The 26,483-nt window shown below is 42.2% G+C and overlaps 1 protein-coding gene across 1 annotated transcript; it reads left to right on the plus strand.

Moving 5' to 3' along the window:
* The first annotated feature begins 9,413 nt into the window (after positions 1 to 9,413).
* On the plus strand, positions 9,414 to 25,959 carry Ublcp1 (ubiquitin like domain containing CTD phosphatase 1). The gene is made up of 11 exons (XM_048435969.3): positions 9,414 to 9,512; positions 12,628 to 12,824; positions 13,546 to 13,637; positions 13,952 to 14,037; positions 14,116 to 14,231; positions 15,588 to 15,686; positions 17,557 to 17,594; positions 18,086 to 18,184; positions 20,768 to 20,884; positions 22,769 to 22,896; positions 24,878 to 25,959. Exons 2-11 carry the CDS (start codon positions 12,671 to 12,673, stop codon positions 24,903 to 24,905), a joined length of 957 nt encoding a protein of 318 aa, XP_048291926.1. The 5' UTR covers positions 9,414 to 9,512; positions 12,628 to 12,670; the 3' UTR covers positions 24,906 to 25,959.
* Positions 25,960 to 26,483: the final 524 nt, after the last annotated feature.

The following is a 26,483-nucleotide window of genomic DNA, read 5'->3' on the forward strand; positions in this document are numbered from 1 at the left end:
GGACATGTGGTAGTCAGTGGGATCTGTATGGCCTATGTCTCAGCTTCTCAACAGCTGTACTAAGCATTATGACCAAAAGCAACTTGGGGAGGAAAGGGTTGCGTGGCTGACACTTCCACGAGACAGTACATCATTAAGGGAAGACAGGATGGGAGCTCAAGCAAGATCCTTGAGGCAGGAACTAAAGCAGACAGCATGGAGGAATGCTGCGCACTAGTTTGCTCCCCACGGCTTGCTCAGCTTCCTTTTTTATATACCCCAGGACTACCAGCTCAGGGGTGGCACTGTCTACAGTGGGCCAGGCCCTCCCCTATCAATCATCCAACCAAGAAAATGCTCTACATTTTCTCATTTGAGGTTCCTATTCCCAGAAAACTCAAGCTTGTATCAAGCTGGCAAAAACAAAACAAAAACCCCAAAACAAATAAACAAAAAACTAGACAGAATTACCTTCTCTTCCCCCAAGCCCTTTGGGCAGGAGTCTCTAACAAACTTCCTACAGGCACACACCCTGTTCCTGTTGTAATCAGAAGAGAAGAACTTCCCATATGGCTCCGCTGGCCTTGCCATGACCTAAACAGGAGATGCTCCACACAGGCTCTCTGTTAAGTGCTTGGTCCCCAGTTGGCAATGCTATTTTTGGAGGTTCTGGAAACTTCTAAGAACGTGAGCCTGACTGGAGGAGAGCATTGGAGATGGGCCTTAGGAGGTTAAACCTGCTAACTTATGCCATTCTCTCTCCCTGCTTCTTCTCCGCAGGGCTGCTGCTCCATGCTCTCTGCCACAGTGTACGCCATTGGCCCCAAGTCAACAGGGCTAAAGACGACAGGAGGAAGCCTATGAGACTGTAGGCCCACAGAAACCCTTCCTTCCTTCAGTCGTTTCTGGCTGCTGCTTTGTCACAGTGGTGAGGAAAGCAGCTCAAAGAGAGTCCTTGGACTCTCTGGGCTTGCTCACCTTGTATTTCACAAGAATCTTCCTTTCATTGCTTTTATTTGTAGCCTTTTACTGGAATAAATATTATCCTCGAGTATAAGCGGAGTCTAAGAGTGTTCTGAGAAAACAACTCAACGTCAGAGTGTTCTTGGAACTGTGGCACACGGCCACATTCCAGCCGTCACACTGAAGGCGGCAGTCCTGTCCCTGTGCGTGTACGTGTGAAGTGGGGAAGGCTAGCCCTTTAAATGCATAGGCTTTAAGGCGCCCAATCCTCTGTCTCCGGCATGGTTTCAGAGAAGGTCAAATGGGAAGCCAGAACCTCACCAATTTTCTACCGCCAACAGCTATCCTTCACACTCCGAGAAGTTTCAGTAGAGCCAAGGGACTAGCAATAAAGAAGAATCTGTATCCTTTTCCAAGCAAGAAGATAACAGCTGAGGCTTGATAAAGAAAATGAACTCAGTCCTGCTGCTCTGTCCAACAGGAATGAAATACCTACCCTCCCTCCCCCAAACCTGGGTTGTCCATGGGGCAGTCATAGCATAGCATCTGCCTTTGCCTACCAACTCTGTCATAGAAGGCCTGCTGAAGTAAGATCCAGACCTGCCTTAGTAAGATGTAGAGTCTCCAAAATGTTCAGGTCTAATAAGATGGGGTTCAGCACCCAGCACTTTGGAGAATTTCCACACGAATAAAAAAAAAAAACTACAACAACAACAAAACCCAAATAATCAGTAGATGTTGTGGCATTCTGAATAATAAGGAATCTGAACACTCAATCCCAGTGAGCTGGGCTGTTTAGGGAAGTTATACATCCTTTAGGAAGCATATCCTTTGTGGAGGAAGTGCATCATTTGGGGAGGGCTTTGAAGGGTTTATGGCTTTATACTCCTTCCGGTCCTTCCTGTATGTAAATGAGAATGTGATCAGCATATCCTTTGTGGAGGAAGTGCATCATTTGGGGAGGGCTTTGAAGGGTTTATGGCTTTATACTCCTTCCTGTCCTTCCTGTATGTAAATGAGAATGTGATCAGCCCCGCTCCTTGCTTCTGCTCTCATGGATTTTCTATTGTCATGCCTACTTGGCCATGATGAACTACCTAAGAAAATGGCTTCCAAAGGACTCTAACAAGAAAGAAGATAACCTGGTGCCCCCACAGTCCAGTGGCAGAAGGCAGGTGGAAGACAGCCACAGGCCTGGGCTGACAGGTGCCATGATAGCGAACAGGTATGTGGTGGCGAAATCAGAGCGGAGGAGAAGTGGAGCGGTTCGTGCACTGTGGAGAGAAGAGAAGTTGAAGGTGTGATGGTGGGGAGAAGCTGTCTGATGCGGGTGGCCTGCTCTGCCACCTGGGGCCATGCGATGTCCAGGCCTGTGCCGCCACTGAGGGCAGCATATCTGGGTCTGTGTTGATGTTTAGGGCTGTGTGACCACAGAAGGCTATACAGATGTCTGAGGGTCATGCTGTAGCCAGGGCCACACTAATCTGAGTGGCCTGCTCTGATGCTCGAGGCCATGGTGATGTCCAGGTCTCTGAGCTGCAGTCAAGGACCATTTGTGGGGTCCATGACCCTACTGCAGCCAGGGTCTGTAATGGTGTCTGTGGCCAGTGCTACCAGCAAAAACCATGGGGATGCCTGGGATTGGGGCTGCCACCTGATGCTACACTGGTGTCCGAGGGCCATGCTGCCACCAGGACCATACCAATCGAGTGGGCTGCATTGCCATCTAGGGCTATGGTGATGTCCGGGCCTGATCTGAGGCCAAAGGCCATGTCTGGATCTGTGGTCCTACCATATCTGGGGTCTGTGTTGATGTCTGTGGCCCTTTTGGCTACCAGGGGCCATGGGAAAGCTGGGACACTGGAGAGCTGGTCCTATCCGTTGCCAACTGCCTTAAATGACAAGCTGCCCACCCTCCTCCTGGGAGAACTGGCTCCAGTGGTATGGGTGCAGGAGAGCTGGCCCTTACCCTTGATGGCCCTGAGAGTACTGCACCCCCCAAACTTACCTTAAAAGGAGAGATGACACTGACTCTTGCTTGAACAGGAAGTCCTGGTAACTGTCTCTTTTATGTGTATCAATGGTGTATCAATGTACAAATGTGGAGCAATGGTCAGAGACCCTCGCTGACCAACACAGCTACAGCCCAGGCCTGCACCCAGGGCTTTGAGTTGGCTCACCTCAATAGCTATCCTATCTATGACCTGCTGGGATGTGTGAAGGGCCTGGTCCTGTGGACCCACAGCCACGGGATCACCATGACTCGGGGCGACAGCAGGATATTGATGTTTCGGTGAGGGTTTAGTATTGATGGTGTCCTAGAAACCAGTGACATTGGACCAGACCAACCACTCATTGCAATGAACATTTGTAAGTAAAACTGTTTGGAAGAGGGTATACTGCACGCACGACTCACCGCAGCTTGCCACTACGACAAAAGAACATGTGACAGAAAGGCAGAAAAGACAGAGGAGGGAAGTGAGTTTTTCTTTTAATTATTTTTTTTTTAATTTTCTTTTTGTGGGGAGGCTACAAGGGTGGAGGAAAGATATGGGAGAACTTGGAAATGAGTGGTATTGGGGTGCATGATGTGAAATTCCCAAAGAATCAGTAAAAGAATTGTGTTTGAGAGAGAGAGAGAGAGAGAGAGAGAGAGAGAGAGAGAGAGAGGAGATAAAGAGAATCTTTAATATTGGAAGGGTAGAAAAATAACAGAAATTGAAAAACATGAAAAGATACAATAGACTTCTCTGGAAATTTATAAATTTTGTTTGGTGATAGAAACAAATATCATAACATTGTTCCATATAGCTATTGATACACATAAAAGAGACAGTTACAATGACTCTAAATGGGGGTGGGGTAGTGGTGGAGCACGTCTTTTATCCTAACACTTGGGAGGCTAGGCAGATCTCCAAGAGTTCAAAGCCAGCCTGGTCTACAGAGCTAGTTCCAGAACAAAGAAACCCTGTCTCGAAAAACCAACCAACCAACCAACCAACCCCCACAAAGCAAAAACAAAAATAACCAAAAAAAAAAAAAAAACTACCCCAAAAGAAAAAAAAAACCACAAACAATACATGCTAGAAAATGTATGACAAGACTCAAATGCTCCATGTACAAATCATAATGAAATTCCATGCAACACTTAAATAAACAAGAGAAAGGTAAGGAAAAACAGAAACAACAAACAGAGGCCAAAAAAGAATGTGAGTAATTAAGTCTTAATATATTTACAACCACATTCAAATGTTCTACTTCACTTCTCAAAGTCACACAACTGGAAATAACCAAAACCTCCAATGGTTAAACTATAATAAATCTATACCAGTGGTTCACAGTCAAGAAAAAAAGTACTGGTTACAACAGATCTCAAGGCCTTGTGTAGAATAAAAAGGCCATTTTGTGTGGATTATCCACCAGGGAAGACTACTCGGACACGGTGTTAAACCAATGTTCCTTTTTAACCCACCTTCAGCTACAGTAGGTATTTGGGATCACAAAGTAGTCCTGAACCTTTCTCAGGGTGAGCTCTTAAGCACAAAAAACCCTGCATACAGTTAACTAAAAGCAGAACTGTAGAAGTCAGACAGCAAAGTTAGTACATTTAGGGACTTTCCCAGAACAGTGAACTCTGATGGATTGGGTCTTTGTTTTTGTTTTGGGAGGTGGTACTGTCTACATGCTGAGTCTTGTGGCCTGAATAGTACTTCCATCACGTGGCAGTTGTGTTAAGATCTGAGACCTGCTAAGGTCTGGGACCCTCTTATAATTTCAAAAGGCTTATATTGTATGCTTCCATTGTCTTAACGTTCTGGCCAGGGGTTCAGAGGAATAGGGGTGGTGTAACAGATTAGCACAGGTGACTTGTATGGTGATGGGACAGTTCTGGATCTTGACTCAAGTTGTGCCTGTATAACCTTACATAGGATAAAGACATGGAGAATTATATTCACAAGTAATGTACTACATGTAGAGAAGATGTAATTAGTAAGCCCAAAGGAGTAAGGAATGTAACTGACTTTTTTTTGCAAGCTCTTGTGACCCTATTATTATGCTTGTATTTAAACTGTACACAGACATGATGGCACATGCTTGCAATTGCAGCACTTAGGAGGTGGCGGCAGGCAGTTCATAAGTTCCAGGCCAACCTGATATACATAGTGAGATCTTATCTAAAACAAAACAAACCTTTTTTTTAAAATCACATACAAACTGTAAATATACACACATACATTATATAATGCATATAAGATATTTTCAGGTATACTCACTAAAGTTAACTGTGGTAAGAATATATCTGATTTTAATATTTTTTTTTAAAGGCTGCTAGTTTGGATCTAGAAAGTCAACTCCAAGGCCGTTTTTACTGCTTCCACCAGGTGAAGAGACCACTTTCTCTTACACCCTGTGTGCCAGTAGTGGCTCAAATCAGTGGGGACAAGCGGTCACGTGGTGAACCTCTGAAACTGGGCACAAATGAGCCTTTCCTGGTTTCAAGTTGATTGCCTTGGATATTTTGCCCCAGGAATGGAAAACTGAATCACATAAATACTAGAATCTGCCAACATAATACCTATCGCATTCCAAGCAGTGAGCCTCACGCTCCTTTAACCCCTCATTGACATACAGCAGTGCATGTATGTGTAGTATTAGACATACATTGTTTAACATTTGTTATTCCTAATTCATCACATTGTTTGTGAGCCTCCACTTTAACTAACATCATGCTATGTTCAAAAGATGAAGACTGTAAATGACCAGAGCATCATCTGTTTCCTCACAAGGCTTGCAGGACAGTGGCTGAGGCTGTTCCTTTAATGATGTTCCAAAGACATGCTCAAGAGTAGGTTACACTTAGTAATAAGCAATATTTAGACAAGTGCAAACAAATGCTTTGAGTCCTAACCTGTGGTATAAAGGCTGGTAATAGTGATGGCGACACACTGAGACACACCGCTCACTGAAAGGAAAGCGCCTATGAAAGAAGTTAAAACTATGAGGAAGAGGGACACTGAATTTACAGAAGGTTTCCTGAGACGGATGGAGCCCGAGCATAGAACAAGGGTGGGTTTGGGGTAGAAGGGAGCTGTCTCAACTCATTCAGAAACAAAAGAAGTGAAGACGGGGACAGGCAGGGCTTTGCTTAATAGATGTGAAAAGGTTTGGAGAGGACCTCCAAAAATCTGGGACAATGCCACCTGCCTAGAACAAGGCAGTAACTGAAGGTTTGAAGTCTGAGTGGGGTAGAAGTTTTAAATGGTTGCTTTGGGGAAGCAAGCAGAATAGAGAACAGATGTAATTTTCCAGGCTTAGTTGAGAGCCTATGCTAGGGAAGATTCTAGCCACTTTTTAGCATGGGGAAAAAAAGGCAAGGAGGCAGGTGTGTGTGTGTGTGTGTGTGTGTGTGTGTGTGTGTGTGTGTGTGTGTCTTCCAGGGCCTTATGAGGGAAGAGAAGACAGTTACTAGAGAAAGAAAAATGACTTGAGAGGGAAAAGGTATTCAATAGTTCTCAGGAAAAGCTGAGATAACCAGGATAGCAATGATAATGGATTTAGAAAGGGAAATGTTCTTTGTTCTTCCAAAATAATCATGGCCATAGTGATACCTGAAATTTTGGTGTCTAATTTTGCAAAGCTGGCTATTTCTTTTAAGTCTTTTAGATCTGGCAACCAACTATCTACCAGGCCTTCTACAGATCATCTGTTACAGCAAAGACACTGGGAGAGGGCAAGAATCATTTACTCTGTGTTAGGAGAGGTTCACGGGGAGAAATGACAGATAGCTTCTCTTTTTGGCTTCTGTAAGCTGCTGTGAGCCCTTTTCTAGGTCAACTCTGCATTCATTCCTAGTCACCAGGAGTTCAGTCCCTTTATTAGATAAAGTAATAATTATTCAATTCAATTCCTACTAAGTGTTTTAAAATTTAATTTTTTAAATTAACTTTGTATTTCATGAGAGCATAATACTTTCTCACACACAGGAGTGGGGAGGCAGAAGATTTGCAGGGTTTGGTTCTCTCTGCATGGAACACATGAATGGAATTCAGTCTCCTTGTTGGGGAATTTTATCTTAAGTCATGATGCTTTTGCTTAGGCTGCATTTGTTTAACCTTGTGAAACTGTGATTCTTTGCTCTTCTAAAACTCTTGATGGTCTAATAAAGAGCAAGGCTGGAGCAAGGACAGGTGGGGCTGGCAGGCAGAGAGTAGAAATAGAAGGAGAACCAAGAGAGAAGCAATGAGAGAACAGAGGAGGAGGACACCAGGGGCCAGCCGCTCAACCACCCAGCCAGCTACGGAGCGAGAGTAAAAACAAGACACACAGAAGTAAGAAGAGAAAAAGGCCCACAGGCAAAAGGTAGTCAGGATAATTTAAGTTAAAAGTTGGGGGGGGGGGCTGGAGAGATGGCTCAGTGGTTAAGAGCATTGCCTGCTCTTCCAAAGATCCTGAGTTCAATTCCCAGCAACCACATGGTGGCTCACAACCATCTGTAATGGGGTCTGGTGCCCTCTTCTGGCCTGCAGACATACACATGGACAGAATATTGTATACATAATAAATAAATATTTAAAAAAAAGTTGGCAAGAAGAAAGTCAAGCTAAGATGGGGCATTCCTAAGAATAACCCTCCCGTGTGTAATTTATTTGGGAGGTGGGTGGTGGGCCCCACAAAAAGGCAAGAGTAAAATTTCACACAACACCTCCTTTATCCCTGAACTATCTAGCTGGCCCTCTAGTTGTTAACTGTATTTTTTTTTCATTTCATGAAGGTTTAGCTAAATAGAAACAAACTTGGATGGCTTACTATGCTGATGTATGTCTGTAATCCAAGAACTTGAGAGGTCAAGGCCAAAGAATGAAGAGTTTCAGGCCAGCAGTGCTAAATATGGAGATCTTGTCTCAAACAAACAAAGGGTTGGAGATGTAGTTCCATGGAAGAGCACTTGCTTAGCACACGCAATGTTCTGGGTTTGATACTCACCTCCAGAAAAACAAAACAAGAAAGAAAAGAAATAGCCAAAAGACGAATTGAAATCATCTTTTAGATTGGCCAAAAACTGTTCTGCTACAATATTCTTTTTGAGAAATACTATTAAACACTTGGCTACTATTATTTATTTTCTGGTAATAGCTAGGTTATTAGACCTCTGGTAACATGTTTTTTCTAACATCAGAACAAGAACCTCCTCAGGAAGTGTTACTGTGCCAATGGTAGAGTAGCATTTAAATATTTATTGACCTTGGTGATTAACAAATTCTACTCATTGTGGTGATGAAAATAGAACTAGGCCATGCTAAGCATCTAGTTAGCGGGTAAATAAAGCAAGAAGAGATATTGGGTTAAAACCCTTGAGATGGGACTGGAGCCATGACTCTTACAGAGAACCCAGGTTTGGTTCCCAGTCACCTGAAGGGGCTCAGATAGACTTCTTCGTATGTGAAGGCTAAGGAAAACTTTGAGGAATCCATCTTAAATCCTTAAAACATAAGTTCCTAGCAACTCTGATGCCTTGCTCCATCCCCAGAATTGTAAAACTGCTATGAGATAGATGATTAATCGCTTGCTCTGGTAAGTCCTGCTTATCGTTATGTTCAGGGGGAATGAGTCAATTCCTCATATGGATGTAAATTCTGAAGGCATGAGGTAACTGTAACATGCCTTTAAACACCCTCTTCCCCTCTTAGTTCGCGGGAACTAAGGACAACGACAGTTTAAAAACAAAAGCTCAGCTAATTAGAATTAAATCGAATCTGGTCTCCCGGTGTTTTCGAACTCAGTAGCGTGTATTTTCATTACAGCAAAGATTCTTTTGTAAAGAGAATTAGCTTTTCTTGCATTTAAGGACGAGGCAAAGCATGTATTAGTGGGTGGCGTTCTGAGCAGAGACACAAATCTGGACCACAGGTGTCACGCAGACATTTGTTCCTGGAGTGTCTGGGTCACTCTGGCCCGCCCTTTCTCTTTCCGGACCCCCAATTTTCCTCTGGAATGAGTAAAATTCGAAAGACCCGAAATTATTAGTATTACTGGCTCTTTGCGTCTATAGAAAGGTCTCGTCTTCAGTTCTCAAAGGCCATCTGCTCGTTTTCATTCGGGACAGGATTCTGCTGCACGAGCTACAGCCTCGCGAGTACCACAGACCTCTGCACGAATGGAAACACTAACGACCAAGACCCACACGGATCGCTTTTGGCGAAAAAATACGTCACAAGCCCGAAGCACCCACCCGGACTCGGAGCATGCGCAAAATGGTCGGCGGCCACCCAGGAACTGGGGACTTTTTTTTTTTTTTACAAAGGTCACGGTCTGGAAAAGATTCGGCTTTCTCGTCACTCTCCGGAGACGCTTGGCAGGGGCTCTCCAGGCTTAGCATTTGAAGAGAAACCAAACAAACTGTTCCCATGTTTCCTTACATTCCAAAATGTTCCCTTACAGTACATTTCCGGCTTCAACCACACACTTCCGGTCCGCTCGCCGGTTCCGGCCCCGCCCCTTACTTCCGGCTTTCTTAGGTTCCGCTGCGGCCGGCTTTGGTGTCCGCTGTGGCTGGTTCCGCCGCGCTCCAGGTGAGGGGACGCGGGATCCGCCGGCACGCCTGCCTGTGAAGGCGACGCCGCGGCTGGGGAGTGCTACCGAATTGCATGCACCTCGTGGTTTGTCTCGCTGACGGGCCGGGCGGGCTGGGACCGCGGCTGTCCCGCCTGGCACCCAGAGGCCCCTGTCCCGGCGCGCTGCGGGTCGTGGCCGCCGCCTTCGCATCCGGCCTTCTCACCTGATCCCAGGGCTCCCCCCATCCTCGAATGTTCTGCGTCCCGCAGGCCTCATTCCTCCCTCTTGCTGGGCCTGTCTCGCCGTCCCCTCAAGGTGGTTGTTGAAGGCGTCCCAGGCAGTTTGTGTCTGGGTCTCTGCCTACCTTCGGATGCTCTCCCGGTCCAGTCCCAGCTGTACCCCGCGCGGCGGCTGCTGGCTGGTGCCCGGGCCCAGAGCCCGCCACCGCACACTCGCTCTTACCAGGCTTAATGAAAAGTTCACACTGTTACTTTTGAAATTACCGCCTTTAAGCTGCTTTTCGTTGTGCGGTGTTGGGCGAGTCGTTGTGACTTCTTTTGCAGGTTTCTAGCCTGTACAGCGAGGGCAGCTGTTCAGGATTGTCAAGATTGAGACAGTTACGATGTTTAGCATGCCCTTCTCTCACCACTACTGTTCATCTTGTTATCGCTTATCAAGACACGTAAATTTGAATTGACTCATCTTAGGGTTTAGCAGGCTGAGGGACAGAGGTAAGAACTGACTAGGCAAAGCCAATACTGGATGTTGGGCAGAACTCCCATAAACATGTGCTTCTGAGTTTGATTGCTATTACCGCTTATTGCTCCCATCCCCAATTTGGGACAGTATAGTAATGTAATAAACTATTAGAGTTGTATAAGAAAAAGCATAAAAATGCCATGCTTTTATGTCCTGCCTGATTCTCGGTAGTGATGAAATAAGATTCCAAAATTAAAAAAAGAACTTTTAGGAACTTAAGCAGTTTAAGTATATAACCTTTGTTTTCTATGCTCGGCTTCTTAGGGCATTCACCAACTTCTAGTTAGCATTTGTGGCAGAAGTACTTTATGAAGTAGTGCTCTGTTTTATTAAGCACATGGAGCCCATGCCATTGGCAGATTTTTCTAAAGCTGGTAACCTGGAAGAGCCTAGAAGAATGGCGTGCTCGGGTTTCAGCATGCTTCAGAGACTGTAGAGTAAGACTGGTTAACACGCACATTATCAGGTCCCTTTCCCGTTCATTTCCTTTACCTTCTGATGGCACTTCCAAGAAGTCTTCTCCAGTTAGGTTGGTGCTCTTGATTGGGAACCATGAATTAGCACTCTCATGGTCTCCAAGTGCCCATCACAGCACAAAGTAGTGATAGATGCCTTCCTAACCCTTATGAACAGTCATTCCCATTTCTGTGTCTTACAGAAAAATAACATATATAACTATTTCAGTTTGACTCACATGCCTTTTTATTCAAGGTCATAACACTTTAGGGGGCAGATTCTGCCTAAAGTGACATTTATTGCCCTAATTAGCAGGCTTTCTGCAAATTTTCTGTAGAACATTATTAACATATGAGTAGGTGAAGGGAACCGCATCAGCCAGCGTGAGTCGGGATTTGTTAGTATTTTATAATGAGCACGGTGACAGACTTTCCAAGTTAGGTTTTTGCAGGTTGTCGCTTAAGGTTTACCTTCTCTCACAGTTGGTTGTGATGGTTTTGTGCAATCAAATGCTTTGTTACATATGAGGAAGCTTTGCAGAATGCCAATAGGAAGCTCAGTTCTCCGACCTATGAAGGAAATGAGTTTATAAATGTTGATAGCTTCATGGGACAAGCAACCTGCATTTCGTTGTTAGAATAGCAGCTGCCATGTAACATTTTTATGGTTGGAGCTATATGAGCAGGTTTGTTTTTTTGAAACTGAAATTTGATGCTTTAACTCCTGTAGATCCACTTTGAGTTATTAGACACCTTTACTAGATGAGATTTTTTTGTTTTGTTTTGTTTTTCGAGCAGGGTTTCTCTGTAGCTTTGGAGCCTGTCCTGGAACTAGCTCTTGTAGACCAGGCTAGCCTCGAACTCACAGAGATCCACCTGCCTCTGCCTCCCGAGTGCTGCGATTAAAGGCGTGCACCACCACCGCCCTGCAATCTTTGTACATCTGGTCAGTTTGTAAAATATAAAGCACATAATGGTGTATTATCTAGGACTGCTTTAAATTTATATAATTGAAGCTTACGTAATGCTTCCCCGGTAGTTAGAAATGTTAACTGATTTATTCATCCCAATAGCTTTATGATGCAAATAGCATTCCTCTGTTCTACAGATGAGGGAAGGTATGTGCTAAGCAAAGTAACTTCAGGAGCGACATAGTACATGAGAGATCTTGGGTCTGAGCCCAGGTAGTTTGTTCCGCGTTCAGTGCTCCCAGTGAATGCCTCTCTGTCATTTAATGAACATAGATATATCCTGTGGAGGGGCTTGCCTCTCCAGCACAAACCCAGCCAAACCAAGCAGGAGGCAGCTCATTGTTCTTTGCTAGTTGAACAAGAGGAAGAATTTGAAAGAGTGTTAGGAAATACTAACTTTAAGCCAAAATGAGTGAGAAAATTGTAGTGTGTGGGATTCTGTGAGCCCCTTTTGTAGGAGGCACACCCATCTCCACCGTTAGACTGTACTGTAACATGGAGGGCCGGCTTGTTGGGGTTTCTGTCCCTCCCAGTACCCCAACAGCCAGCAAACAACAAAGAAAATAACACAGAGTCTACATTAGGTTATAAACTGATTGGCCTATTAGGTCAGGCTACTTATTAGTTCTTATAACTTATCTTAACCCATTATTCTGATCTATGTTAGCCACATGGGCTCAGTACCTTTCTCGGTGTGACAGCTTACATGTTGCCTCTTCGGTGGTCTGTACAGGAGTGGCTGAGAGAGCTTCTGCTTCCAGAATACTCCCAGTCTCTTTGCTCCACCCCTACTTCCTGTCTGGCTTTCCCGCCTATACTGCCTGCCTGGCCAATCAGCGTTTTATTAAAATATGATTGACAGAATACAGATAATTCTCCCGCACCAGTTAGACTGTACAGTAGGGTTCAGACTGCAAGCCCTTACTGTGCGTGTGCCTGTCTTCTAGGTACTTTGTTCCGACAGAAGCTACCACTTCGTATGCTTGAAGAATGGCACTGCCCATCATTGTGAAATGGGGTGGGCAGGAGTATTCAGTGACCACGCTTTCAGAAGATGATACTGTGCTGGATCTCAAGCAGTTCCTCAAGACCCTCACGGGAGTGCTCCCGGAGCGCCAGAAGTTACTGGGGCTCAAAGTTAAAGGTAATCTCCCCACTTGGAGGTTTTTACACTGGTGGTTATGGGTTTTCCTGTTTGCTATCATGGTTATGTTTTTTTTTTTAAAATAAAAGAAACTTTTTTTGAGTTTTCTAAATGTGTTTCAGTGATAAAAATAAGGATAATGAACAGTTACTTGAAAATACCGCTACTGTTTGGATGACTTTGGGTCCCCTGACAGTTGGTATTTGCTTGTTAAGGCTTTGACACAGAAATCCCAGGTGAGAGTCATTTGTTTCTGGCATCTGCAATTTACCTTTCATTATTACTTGGGCTTGTTTTCTTCCCAAATCGTCTCTTGTTTCAGAAGTAGAGATTATACTTAGTTTATTAGTACTGTCCGTGGTTAGCTTACTTGGATCATTTATGTCATTGACAGGTGAGTTTGAGGTACTAGAGAATCTATAGTTTAGTCTTGGGCGTCAAGGCTTCTAGTGAGGTGCCATCTTTATCTTGAGCAATAAAACATGAGTTGGTTTTGATTAGGTAGTCCACTGCCAGGGCAGATGGGAGATTAACCCTTGTATTACAAATGACTTACTAAGCTAAGTACATATTCAGTAGTAGCATTTTTTTTTTTTAACTAAGAAAGGAACAAAAGAAACCCAATACTACCAGACCTGTTGATGTTTGGCTTTTATGTAATGGGATAGTGGAACCAGCACTTGAACTTTAGTGAGAAAACAGTCATTTGCTTGTATTGTAGGCAAACCTGCAGAAAATGATGTTAAGCTTGGAGCTCTCAAACTGAAACCAAATACTAAAATCATGATGATGGGAACTCGTGAGGAGAGCTTGGTAAATGTTTATTTTTGTTACCATATGTCCCTTGAAGGTGTTACGATATACACTGTACTGTTATAGCTTTAATTGCGCTAAAACTTTCCATCTCATGATTGGTAAAAGATAACTGCACGATGAATGTGGTATTAACTCGGCAGAGCTAAGTAGTGGGGACCTTCTCAGTGTATAGTTAGTTGTAAGTATATATAGCCTGTGTGTGACATACAGAACAAGTAATTAACAGTGGAGATTTTCCCACGCTGTGTGCTTGAGCTCAGATTGCCAACATGTTTTTGTTACGGTGAAACACAACTTTCCTGTCTTAATAGGAAGACGTCTTATGCCCTCCCCCTGACAATGATGATGTCATCAACGACTTTGACATTGAAGATGAAATAGTTGAAGTAGAAAATAGGTAAGTGCTCTTGGCCTTCAAAGAGGTTGTTATGTGCAAAGAGAGGGGATTTTCATCTGATCTTACCTTTTCTGTTAGGGAAGAAAACTTACTGAAGATCTCTCGCAGAGTCAAGGAGTACAAAGTGGAAGTGCTGAACCCTCCCAGGGAAGGGAAAAAGCTTCTGGTGCTGGATGTCGATTATACGTTGTTTGGTGAGTCAGCTAAGGTACACTCTGCTGTTCTTTTACCTGTAACAGCCCCCCCGCCCCCCGCCAGCAACTCCGTGTCTACATGAAGTATTTGAAAGTGTCCTTATTGTTACAAAAATAAATCATTCATCTAGGAAATATAGTTAAGCAAAGAAGGCATTACCTATAATTTTAAGAGCCAAAGATGACTTCTTTTAATGTTTTAATTTTTTTTTAGTGTGTTTGTATGTATCTCCTTTTTGTTGTTGTTAATTGCTTTGAATTAAATATATATTGTGCTGGCTGGTTTTTGACTCAAGCCAGGATTGTCTGGGAAAAGGAACCTTAATTAAAACAAAAATACCTCCATCCAGTTGGCCCTTAAGCAGCCCTGTGGTACGTTTGATGGGTGATTGATCTGGAAGGGTCCAGTTAACTGTGGGTGGTGCCCTCCCTGGACTGGTGGTCCTGGGTGCTGTGACAGGCAGGCTGAGCAAACCGTGGGAGCAGAGCAGCAAGTGCTGTTCCTCCGTGCCTGCTCCAGCTCCTGCCCGAGCTCCTGCCCTGCCTGCTCTCCAGATAGGACGGGGACCTGCGAGCCATAGGAGCTTTGTGGTCGTAGTGCTTTATCACAGCAATAGAAACCCTGACCAAGCCACATAGCTAAGAATATTTGTATGCTCACATAGGTTATTTGTGGGGGCATAGGACGTATGTGTTATAATTTAACCAACTTAACCCTGATTGGCACTTTAATGAGGACTATTTTAAAAAATAGTGTTTTATATTTTACCCTTGTTTTCTGTTTAAATATATTCAGGTACCTTTCTTAAATTTAAAATTAGTCCTGTCAATTGAAAATTAAAGACATTTGTTTCATCTTCTAGTATTGGCAATAAATATATACTTTTTGATAGTGAAGTTTTCTTGCTTGTAACCCTGAGCATTAAATGCGTTATAACTTACTGTGCACTTTGCTTAAGAATTAATCAGTTGATTGTACTTGTTGTGCGGTAATGTTGATTTTCTTAGGGTGATGAGTATATGTGAGTATGGGGGCTTTGCTTACTGTTCATTATTGAGAATAATATTCAGACTAATTGAAAAAATATACAGTGGTCCATTTAAGTGTGACTTTTCAGTGTTGCTCATTGCATGTTATATAGAATTGATCCTTTGACACTGCAGTTCAAGAACATTAAATTCTGTGCCTTGTAAAAACATCCGCTCACCTTCAGTGTCCTTCAGCCTCAAGCTGTGTGCAGTTGTGTGTATTTTTTCCCATGACAGGTTTCTTTTTAATAATGACTTCATTCTAGCCAGTACTTGTCCCTGATAATAAACTAATAATTGTTTTTATGATCCACTTTTTTTTTTTAGATCATAGGTCTTGTGCAGAGACTGGGGTAGAGTTAATGAGACCCTATCTTCATGAATTTCTAACATCCGCATATGAAGATTATGACATTGTTATTTGGTGTAAGCCTAATTTTTTTATTAGTTTTCCATGGAAATAAGTTTGTTACTTATATTGTTTTACTGTACAAAACACTACTAGGAAACATTTGTTTAAATGTGAATGTTTTCTTTCTTACAGTGAATTTCTAAAATGATGTTTGACTTCCTTATGTCATTATATAAAGTGCATGTGTATTTTTTAATAGTAAGAAGATAGTTGAGTATAGGACAAGAATAGGCCATGATGTTAGAATATAAGTGCTTATTCATTTGTTCTTGCATACTGGGAATTGAACTAGGGACCCTGTGCAGGCTAGAGACACTCTGCCACTGAGCTCTATCCTCAACCCTTAATCCGTAGTACCTCCCCTTTACTCCTCACTCTAGTTTCAAAAATATTTGGAGATATATTTCTTTACAAAAATATCTTAGCAATGCAGCTGGACAGAAGTAAAGAACAGTGTGAATTGCTTACGGAAAAGTGAACACACGACAGGAGCAGTGTTTCTGAGGTTGAGCTTGTGGACATGTCGACACACGATAGATCATGAGTTTGCCGCAGAGCAGAAGCCAGCTGTATTAAGGTCACACTTTGAGTTCGGTTGACATTTGTCTTTCTGTTTCCTGGTAATGAATCAGACATCCCACCCCTCTGCAGACATTGGAAATTACTTCTTGGCAGTTTCATAATCAGAGAGTTACCATGACCGGAATAGGATTCTATCAAGTGTAAAAGTTTCCCATGTAATTGTAGTGGGTATTTGATGAGAAGCCAGGTAGTTGGTTGTAGTCTGTAAACTTTCTTTGTACTTCCCTTGTAATGGAGAGTACATCCCTTGCGCACTGGCGCTTAGTTCACAGCTGGTAAGATTAAAAACAAGGGAAAGTGTGGTAATTTCATTTTTGAAGTTGGGAGAAAAGAGTTAGCTGAAGTAATTTTTTTCACAGAGAAAAGAACTTAAACATTGGCATTTAGAGAACCTTTATATCATATATTTAAAATAAGTTATTGATAAATTATTTTATGGCTGTAGGTTGAAAAGGGATACTTACTTTAGAGCTAAATATGCTAGGAAGTGGTGTCCTTTGTGGAGTCAGGCAGGTCATTTAATCTCTGTGAGCCTCCCTCTCTTCACCTGGAAGTAGTACTTTGACCTATATTTTGGGTGGAGGTCTAGTAACTAGCACCATTGCTAACACACAGTGATGCCTTAATGGTGAAGAACTGTTTACTCTGTGTGTCTCTCGTTTTTCATCTGGAAATTACTTGTACAGAATGGCTACTAGTTAACTTTTTCTTAACGATTGTTTTCATTGGAAATATGACATTCTCTAAACTTGGAGTTTTACGGGCCAATTCTGCATGTAAAGCATAAGTTGAGACCAGGAGAGTATGTGAAGATAGCGGTTGACTTTGTGTCAGTGATTGTGCTGGCTGATGTCACAGACATGTAATGTAGGGGACTTCATACGTTTGTCTCAGGTTTAAGATGCTGGGCTTAGTAAGCGTCCTTTGCTAAGCGTGACAAAGCCTGGCTAGTCTTCCACACAAACTTTTGACACCATAAGTGCTTATGCATTTCCTGGATCTGCTGCCAGAGAAAGTTGAGATCCACACATCTCAAACTCACTTTGGAATGAATGAAGAATAGTGGCTGATTTAAATGGAGTTTGGGTTTTAGTTATCATGGTTACCTCTGTCATACAAATAAGTGATTTAAGTATTATTCTTTTTAGAAGACACACTAAAGTAAGTCTATTAGGGATCATTATTTATGATGTTTTTAAAGTTGTGGTCTTGCTTAGGAAGTTTATTTATTCAGAAGAAATTCTTTTTAAAAAAATGAAACTCAAACTTTTCATATGTATTGTATTATTCCTCATGTTTTAGCTGCAACAAATATGAAGTGGATTGAAGCTAAAATGAAAGTAAGTGTTAGAAACAAGCCATTTCACCATGTTCTAAAATCACATTAGACAGATGAAAGATTCCAAGACTGAATCAATTTCATTTTTACTGGCTTCCTTTTAATGGCTACAGAATGCCAGTATTGGGAGTAGGGGTGTGTTTGAGCCTGCTTAATGATGGGTTGATCTGAATGCCTAAGCTGGTTCCAAGGAAAAGCTAAGCCCTGTTTTTACCTCCCTTTTACTCCAATAATGTTTGCTTTGCCCTTTGCTCTGTTGTGCGATACTGATGAGGTGATTCATTCTAAAATGGCCAGTTAGGAATGAATCCACTTCTGATTTGCTCACTAACACAGTTCAACAAAACAAATACTTCCCAGTTGTGTAGCAGAATGTGGCTGCAATTGCTGTAGAAAATTAAATTGACAGTTTGATTAATTGCAGATAGAATGTTCAGACAGCCTGGGATTTTCCACTCCTACATTTTAACCTCATGAACGTCTGTGTTACAGGAACTGGGAGTGAGCACGAACGCTAACTACAAGATTACCTTCATGCTGGACAGCGCTGCCATGATAACGGTGCACACGCCGAGGAGGGGGCTCATCGATGTAAGAGCTCCTGTTGCTTTTCTTAAAGATGAGTGTATTTTTGTATTTAAACTTTCAGAAAAGAAAAAAAAAGTAGAAAGAATTTAGAATTTCATCTGAACAGATAGTAAAGTGGCAGCTGAATTTTGACAAAGACATTATATTTTAAAAGATTTGCAACACTCAGGAGGCAGGCAGATCTTTCTGAGTTCAAGGTCAAGCATGGTCTACATAGTTCCAGACCGGTGAGGAGTGAGGGCTACATAATGGGGCCCTGTCTCAAAAATAGAAAATAAATGAATTAGGTTAAAAAATTTAAATGAATTATAATGATGCAAGCAAAGCTATTGAGAGGCTATCTCGAAAGGAATGGTGTGAAGGCTAGCTGTAGTGATGGTGAGGTGCTGCCACACCAGGTAGAAGAGAAAAACTCAGGAAGTTTGCTGGAAACAAGTATACTCACTCTTCTCTAGAAGAAACTGATGTATTAAGTAATACATGGACCAGGTTACATCCTAGGAAATAGCAACAGGACATCAGAGAAGAGGATCGGGCTTTAAAAATGAGGAATTTTGACGTGGCTTACTCAAGTGACTGCTCCTACACAGCCCAACCACAGGCACAGTTAGTAATAAAGATGAGGAAAATGTCCCTGTATTAGGAAGGAAGAGAGCTGGTGGTAAAGTGTAAACAGTAGCCTCCGTACACGAGGACTTCCTCAGTGCAAGAGCTACTCACACACCAGGAGAGACATGTAATTATGACCTACCGCTTGCCTTCTGCGGTCTAAGTGTTGTGGAGCTCAGGAAACCTAAGTCCAGCAGGGCTGCAGTGGTGGGACATCAGAGGACAGCTCACTCCCTGTGGTTGGCGATGGAGAGCTGTGATTGGTGCGTGTGGTGCAATCTACTTCCTCCTTTGATGCAGCAGAATGGTTAAGGACTTCAAATAAAGGCAGTCTTAGTGATGTTTGCAGGCCAGTGGGAATGGTTCTTAGCCTTTGTGTACTCTAGGATTCCCCTTAACTTAGTGAACTTTCTGAGGCTGTTTTTTTTTTTTTTAATTGAAAAAACAAAAAACCAAGCCTGGAGGTGAATGAACTAGACTGTTTAGTTGTTACCTATCATATTAACACATGATTTGAAATTTTCCTTTGTGTATTTCTTTGTTTTCAGATTATTCTGTGGTCAGCAATATTAGTCCATGTTTGGGGGAACAAGGTGTGCTAGACTTAAGATGTAGGATGTCTAGTCCTGGTATCTGAACAATCTCATCATCAAACCTGAGACAAGTTTCCTGCAAACCTCTAGAGTCTGACTTACCATATTAGTTTCTATATTCTTGATTCAAAAATTGGGCAGTTGTGTTTCAGGAATAAACAAATAGTAGAAAAAATTTAGGTGAAAAAAATGTTAAAATAGTATTCCTTGGAAGAAAACATTGTCTTCGTGTTAAGCTGAGCGCTCCTCAAGTGTTCTCTCCTCGCTGCCCGCTCATCTCACCCATTGACTCAGTTCACTGAGTGGAAGTCCTGCCACTATCTAAGAACAATCTGCTTTTTAGAAATTGATGTATTTTAGGCATTTTCTGAATGTTTTGTTCATTCATATTTATGCTCCAAAATAAAAGGTTCATAGTTGGTGAATGCTTCCTCCTAGCACAGTGGTTCTCGGCCTGTGGGTTGCAACCTCTTAGGTGAAACAGCTGTTTCACAGGGGTTGCCTAAGACCATCAGAGGGCACAGACATTACAATACGATTCATAACAGCAAAATTACACTTATAAAGTAGCAGTGAAATTTATTTTATGGTTGGGATCACCACAGCATGAGAAACTGCATTAAAGGGTCACAGCATTAGGAAGGTTGAGAACCACTGCTGTAGGAAGACATTACTCCGCCTCAGGCCTAGCTGGTGACAATGCTTCTATATGGACGTGGTGTTGTCAGTTTGGATTTTTTGAGTCTTGTAAACTATGTGAGTGCCAGCAGATAGGTCTGTAGTGTTTTGTCCCTTTGTAGTCCTGGATTAGGAATTCTGAAACAAAACCAGGAATTAAATTCTGGTGCCTTTGAAGTTTGTGGATCAAATGTCTTAGAAATCAGACACTGGTGCAGTGACTTAAAGACAAAAATCACTGGGACACAGTGACATCCACCTCTGTTCCAGTGTGCAGGAGGCTGAGACTGGAGGAATATGAGTTCAAGGTCAGCCTGGGCTGCAGAGTAGGCTCCGAAATGGCAAAAACAAAGAAATACAACAAGAAAAACCATATATATTTGCAATAAGCTACCTAAATTATTAATTGAAAGAGCCTAAGGCAGTTTTCCTCACTAAGATGTCCCTAGATCGTGAGAGAGGTGGTTTTCTATTAGCCCACGAAATACCTATGTCTTTTGCCCTAGAATCTTCATGTGAATATTGTGTAAAGTTTTATGGTAGGACTAGATGAGGTACACATGCACAAGCCATTGAACATTGTAGTTTCACGTAGTGCCTGGTGGTCATCCAGTTCACCCCTACAGGCAGGAAGAAGCTTGCTCTGCTTTTAGGATGGGGTGAGCTGTTAACTCACACTGAGTTAAATATAAACCTTTATTTTAAGGTGAAGCCTCTTGGTGTCATTTGGGGAAAGTTTTCTGAGTTCTACAGCAAAAAAAACACCATTATGTTTGATGACATAGGAAGAAATTTTCTAATGAATCCACAGAACGGACTGAAGGTAAGACAGCTTTACTTGCTCTAGGCTCATGTAACCTCAGTGTGGAGTGTAATGGACTTTTGGATGATCTTTCAGACTGGGAGTGTTAGAATGGGCCCTTTATGATAACAGAGCAGAAAATTTCCTGTTACCTAGTATTTTTACTGTGCCCTGTCTTTGTGTAGATACTTAATCATTGTGTTACAGTTGCCTACAGTGCTTAGTACAGTAACATGCTATGGTTTTGTGGACTGGGAGAAAGCAGTAGGCTTTACCATTGGACTTAGGTGTGCAGTCAGATAAAGTATATTCTGTGGTGTTCAAACAGTGGTAAAATCCATCTCATGTATCTCAGGAAAGGAAATGTTCAGTGATGCATGTACACACATACACAACACCCCAAACACAGTTTATCAATTTGCTTGCTTTTATTTTGTGTTTATAACTGTTTGCCAGATGTTTATATGTTTGTCACTGTGTACCTGGTACCCACAGATTCCAGGAGAGGGTGTCAGATCACTGAATTGGAGTTATAGATGGTTGTGAGGGTTTTGGATTCTTTCAGTTAAGCACAGATCTTAGAATTATCAGGCACAAGTGATAGAAGGAATCACATATATTTTGTTTCCCTTTCTTAATCCTAGGATGAAAAGTTAAGACTTATTCAAAATCGTGTATGTGATGGGTATGTGACAGGATTTGGACAGAGTCTGTGTGACTAGGTTCCTGAATCAATGATAATCTTAGCATGAGTCACTTAGCATCTGTGTAGGAACTACAGAGGCACTTCATCCTGGCAGCAGAGAACGGTGAAGCTTGAATGCTTCTGATGCCCATGGCTGCTAGACATCTGCACAGTATGAGCAGAGACGCTCTGACAGTAGTGAGGATGTCTCCCGGTGAAGTGGACATCCTGTTGTACGAGGTTTCCCTCTGTCCTGAACGCAGTCAGCTAGGATCTTGATAAAGACAAGGGGTGGGGACTTGTAGAAAGTAGGTCCTGGGAGCCTTTGCAGAGTTTCAGGCTGAGTTGGTTTAGTGCATAGTGAGTGTAGTGCAAGTGTCAGAATGGTGATAGAAGCCCGGATTGTAGCACAGATTCAACCTGTTGCCTTGGAAGAGAAGCAAGTGTGTTCACTCTGGACCGTCTTCTAATATTCTGAAACACCCCAAACATACTTAATTTATGTAAAGATAAGTCATAATTCACTCGCTCACTGTGTAAATCAAGATCCAGTCTCTCCTGTTTTCCTGACTTTTATAATTTGAAGTAGTACTTTTTAAGTGAAGATATAAAATATATCAACCTTATAATTTGGGAGAACATGACTGCCCTTTTATGGAAACTGATCTTTATACATAAATGACAATGAAATGTTTATGGCAAAATGTGGCAGAAAACTGGCATTAATGTGTAATAATCTCAGCATAATGGGGCCTGCACAGTGTCAGTTCATCCCCAGGAAGCACATGGTGGAGGGAGAGAACTGGCTCCTACGCGTACACAGGGCACACATAGGCAAACACCCAGCAAAGCGACAAGTGTAGACAGGGTAGAGGAATGCTGCTGTAGAGAGGACTCCGCTGTGCTTAGGTCAAGATCACGTTTGGACTGACTCTAAAAGTAGATGGTGTAAATGAATCAGTTAGTGGGAGCCACTCAGATGACAGAAGGAAATAAAATGTGAGCAGCATACAAGTAGCCATGCAGATCCCAGTGCTGGAGGAGGCCGGTGTCCAGTTTAAGCTGAAGACGGAAGAGCTTAAACCTGTACCCGAGACTTGTGTAAACTTAGTTACTGTGAGTCACTTTCATTGGTATTTTAGCCTCAGTACCTGATGGCATAGCATGACCTTTTGTTAACTTTCCTGCCACTGATGTGAGGTTTGTTTGTTTTTTGACAGATAAGGCCTTTCATGAAAGCTCATCTGAATCGAGATAAAGACAAAGAGCTGGTGAAGCTCACCCAGTATCTTAAAGAGATAGCCAAGCTGGACGATTTCCTGGAGCTGAATCACAAGTACTGGGAAAGGTAGATGCAAACCCTCATTTGTCTCGCATGTTGGCATTGCCAAACTGCCCTTATTTTATTTTATTTTTGGTTTTCAAGATAGGGTTTCTCTGTGTATCCCTGACTCTCCTGGAACTAGATTTGTAGACCAGGCTGGCCTTGAACTCACAGCGATCTGTTTGCCTCTACCTCCTGAGTGCTGGGATTAAAGGTATGTGCTTATATAAAAAGTGGGAAAATTCTAAAAATATTTTTTTCTACTGGCATTTCCTCAAAAGTATTTCTTCTAGAATAGAAAATGAAAAGGTGGTACATTTACACAATGGAGTGCTACACAGCAGAAAAAAATAATGACATCTTGAGTTTTGCAGACAAATGGATGGATCTAGAAAACATCATGTTGAGTGAGGTAACTCAGACCCAGAAAGACAAATATAATATGTACTCACTCATTAGTGGCTTTTAGACATAAAGCAAAGAAAACCAGCCTACAAATCACAATCCCAGAGAACCTAGGCAACAGTGAGTACCCTAAGAGAGACATACATAGATCTAATGTACCTGGGAAATAGAAAAAGATCTCCTGAGTAAATTGGGAGCATGGGGACCATGGGAGAGGGTTGAAGGGGAGGGGAGAGGCAGGGAGGAGATCATTGAAAGAATGTATAACTCAATAAAATTAATAAAAAAATAAATAAAAGTATTTCTTTTAACCCCTACCGTACTCATAATCAATACCACATTTCTTCAGGTCTTTAATGTTGGAGTAGTGGGAACTTGAGAGGCTGGTGAGTTGCTTTGTGACAGAAGCAGGCCATCCTCTGAATTCCCTGCGCTCCTCCCACTGTGGTTCTTTAAGACATGGTCTCTTTGTAACCTGTGCTGGCTTCACATTCTTGGTCCTCCTGTCTTCAGCCTCCCAGCAGCTGGGCTGTATATGGGGCTGACTAGGAGTTGACCACTCTTATGCTCTAAGTTGTTCAGCACAACATTGTTTAAAATGACAAGGAACTTGAGTGTATAGCTGCAGGAATAGAGAGCAGAGCAGTTGCTTATGACGTCTCTTTCTAAAGATTACCATTTGGCGGAGTCTTCTGGGCTCTTTCTTTGAGTACAGCCATGAAAAAGTCCAGTACAGATCGCAGTCAGCATCAAGGTGACAGCAAGGAAGCCTAGAGATATGGGAGGGCTTTGTGTCCTATAAGTAAGGCTGCCTTAAAATCAGACCTGTAAAGATCTGGTGCTGGTGAAACACCAGGAGAAGCCCTTGGTGGACACTTTGCTCCTTCAAATTCCACTTTTGGCTTTTTACATTACTGACATATAACTAGTGATGGTAGTTTCTGAATATGAGAAAGGGTTCGAAATTTTAATCTAGCAGCGGATCCTAGTAAAGAATATGAGGAAACAGTTGATCACTTGGTAAAACACCCTTGTAGTCTTTCTTTTTATAATGCTAGGTGTTGAATCTAGGGTCACATGTATGCTATTGTAGGTACTGTACCTCTGAGCTGCAGCCCCAGCCTTCTTTACACTCTTGAGCACAGTCCCTTTTTAAAAACATTTTGTGTTTATATGTGTTTGTGTGCCCTGCCTCCTATAGTATCTTTTATTCCATTATCTTTATGCAGGAAAAAATTCGATATTTAGTTGAAGTCTGAGGTAATTAGAAATCACAGTGCTATTTAACATTGGAAAAGGCAGTGTGCTGTGGTGTCTAATGTTTGTAACTTCCGAAGGCTAGTTGTGAATCTGAGTAGCCTGACAAATTCCTTAACCTTTGTACCTGAAAAATAGGGGGAAGTTCTAGCAGAAATTCATTCTGCAGCTCCTGTGAAGGTCAAAGTCAACACGTGCTTGCAATAACTCTGGGCATGGGGCACACAGCAGTTTCTCGTAGCTAGTAACTGCCCTCCTCTTGAAAGGCCCATAAGTCCTTGGCAGGAGAGGTTGATTGTTTTCATGAGTTTACCTGATCCAGTGTTTATCCCATTTCTTGCAGGTATCTATCAAAGAAGCAAGGACAGTAGATACCGGTGGGTACATTCACAGTTGAAGATCCTTGAGATCCACGGACATTTGTTTCTTTGCTAGGCATTACCATGATTGTGCTGGACACTGAAGCAGATGCCAGGCTGCCTAGCTGTGGTCTTCCAATGCTTTGTAAATTTTATTTTGTATTTTTTTGAAGATCATAACAAAGTGCTAAAAAAAAAAGAAAAGTTCTCTTCCCTCTATGTTTATTTACTCCTGAAGAAAATTTTCTCTGGCATTGATTATTGAGGTGTTTTCCAAACCCTCTAAAAAATGGAAAACAGAAAATGAAATGGAAGGTGGGGAAAAATATATCCACTGGTGTCATCTGTGACTTTGCAAACAAGTTTTGTCTTATGCTTTTTGTCTCCTTGTATAATCAGCTGCCTGAGTCTGAGACCAAACCTATCTTCAAACTAGCTAGTGCTTTCCACTTTAAACCAAAAGCAAAACCAAAAAGCTCAAATAAGCTTTTAAATAACAAGTTTGTTGTGCTGAAAACGCCCTAGAGTTGTTTTTCCTTGTCACAGAGTTCCTCTTCAGCCCTCTGCCAGGAAGATTTCAAAGCTGGAGTTGTCAGTGTTCCTTAAGAATGGAGGACATCTGCATGATAAGGCTATGCCCCATGGCTGGTCAACAACAAACTGAAATCACACTAGAGGACAAGAATAGGCATCCTTTTGGTGGCTAAGTAGAAGCACTTACGCCTAAAACTGTAGTCCTGAGCACAGCCTTCCGCAGTAGTGAAAAGGCACATTCACCAACTCCTCTCTGAAGCATGGATAGCATTTCCGCCTACTCCAGCTGTGCGTCATTGCCAACTACTAACACCATTGCAGCAACCATTTCTGGCCATAAGAGTAAAAATACCTGTTACTTGCAATGCTTAAGCCTGCAGATATGTAATGTGACCACTGTTTTGTGTTGACAGTATTGCTTTATACAGTTCTTGTATTTGAAGGGAATTGCTCCTTTTAAATGAACATGGTGTACATTGTTCTTACAGGACTATTTCAGTGGTGTAAATAATAAATATCTTTTCTTAAAATACTGGTTGTCTGTTCTGTAATGTCTCAAGTATTTTTTTTTCCTTTTTTTCCTTTTTGTGAAATCACTGACTGTTCAGGCAAGGATCTCTGAATATTAAATGTGAGCCTGGTGTACAGAGGTAGGAAGATTCAGAGTTGGAGGCCCACTGAAGAATGTGTGTGTATATCACTAGCCTTTCAAAATTGTCTTAGCAGCTAATTAGATGAGAATGCATAATAGGAATAATTTATTAAAATGTTTCTTAAATGTATGGTAATTTTTTAAAAAAGTAATTAAGGGTTGGAAAAATGGCTCAGCAGTTAAGAGCACCACCTGCTCTTCCAATCCTGAGTTCAATTCCCAGCAACTACATGATGACTCACAACTATCTGTAATGAGATCTAGTGGTGGAGAATTTTTAAAAAGTATGTGTGTATGTGCACCTGTAGGACCTCAATTGCTTTCTGCTTTATTTGTTGAGACTGGATCTCCTCACTGACTGGACAGGATCTGCCTCTTTGCCTCCACAATACTAGCATTATAGT

This window comes from Myodes glareolus, chromosome 9, assembly GCF_982192425.1.
Source record: "Myodes glareolus chromosome 9, mMyoGla1.1, whole genome shotgun sequence".
In the NCBI taxonomy this organism is placed as follows: Eukaryota; Metazoa; Chordata; class Mammalia; order Rodentia; family Cricetidae; genus Myodes; species Myodes glareolus.

What these genes read in the sequence shown, in the direction of transcription:
- Ublcp1 (XM_048435969.3), top strand. Translation starts at nt 12,671, where the DNA reads ATGGCACTGCCCATCATTGTGAAATGGGGTGGGCAGGAGTATTCAGTG. An exon ending in TGTCGATTATACGTTGTTTG is followed by an intron (nt 14,232 to 15,587) that starts GTGAGTCAGCTA and finishes TTTTTTTTTTAG; the next exon opens with ATCATAGGTCTTGTGCAGAG. An exon ending in ATCCACAGAACGGACTGAAG is followed by an intron (nt 20,885 to 22,768) that starts GTAAGACAGCTT and finishes GTTTTTTGACAG; the next exon opens with ATAAGGCCTTTCATGAAAGC.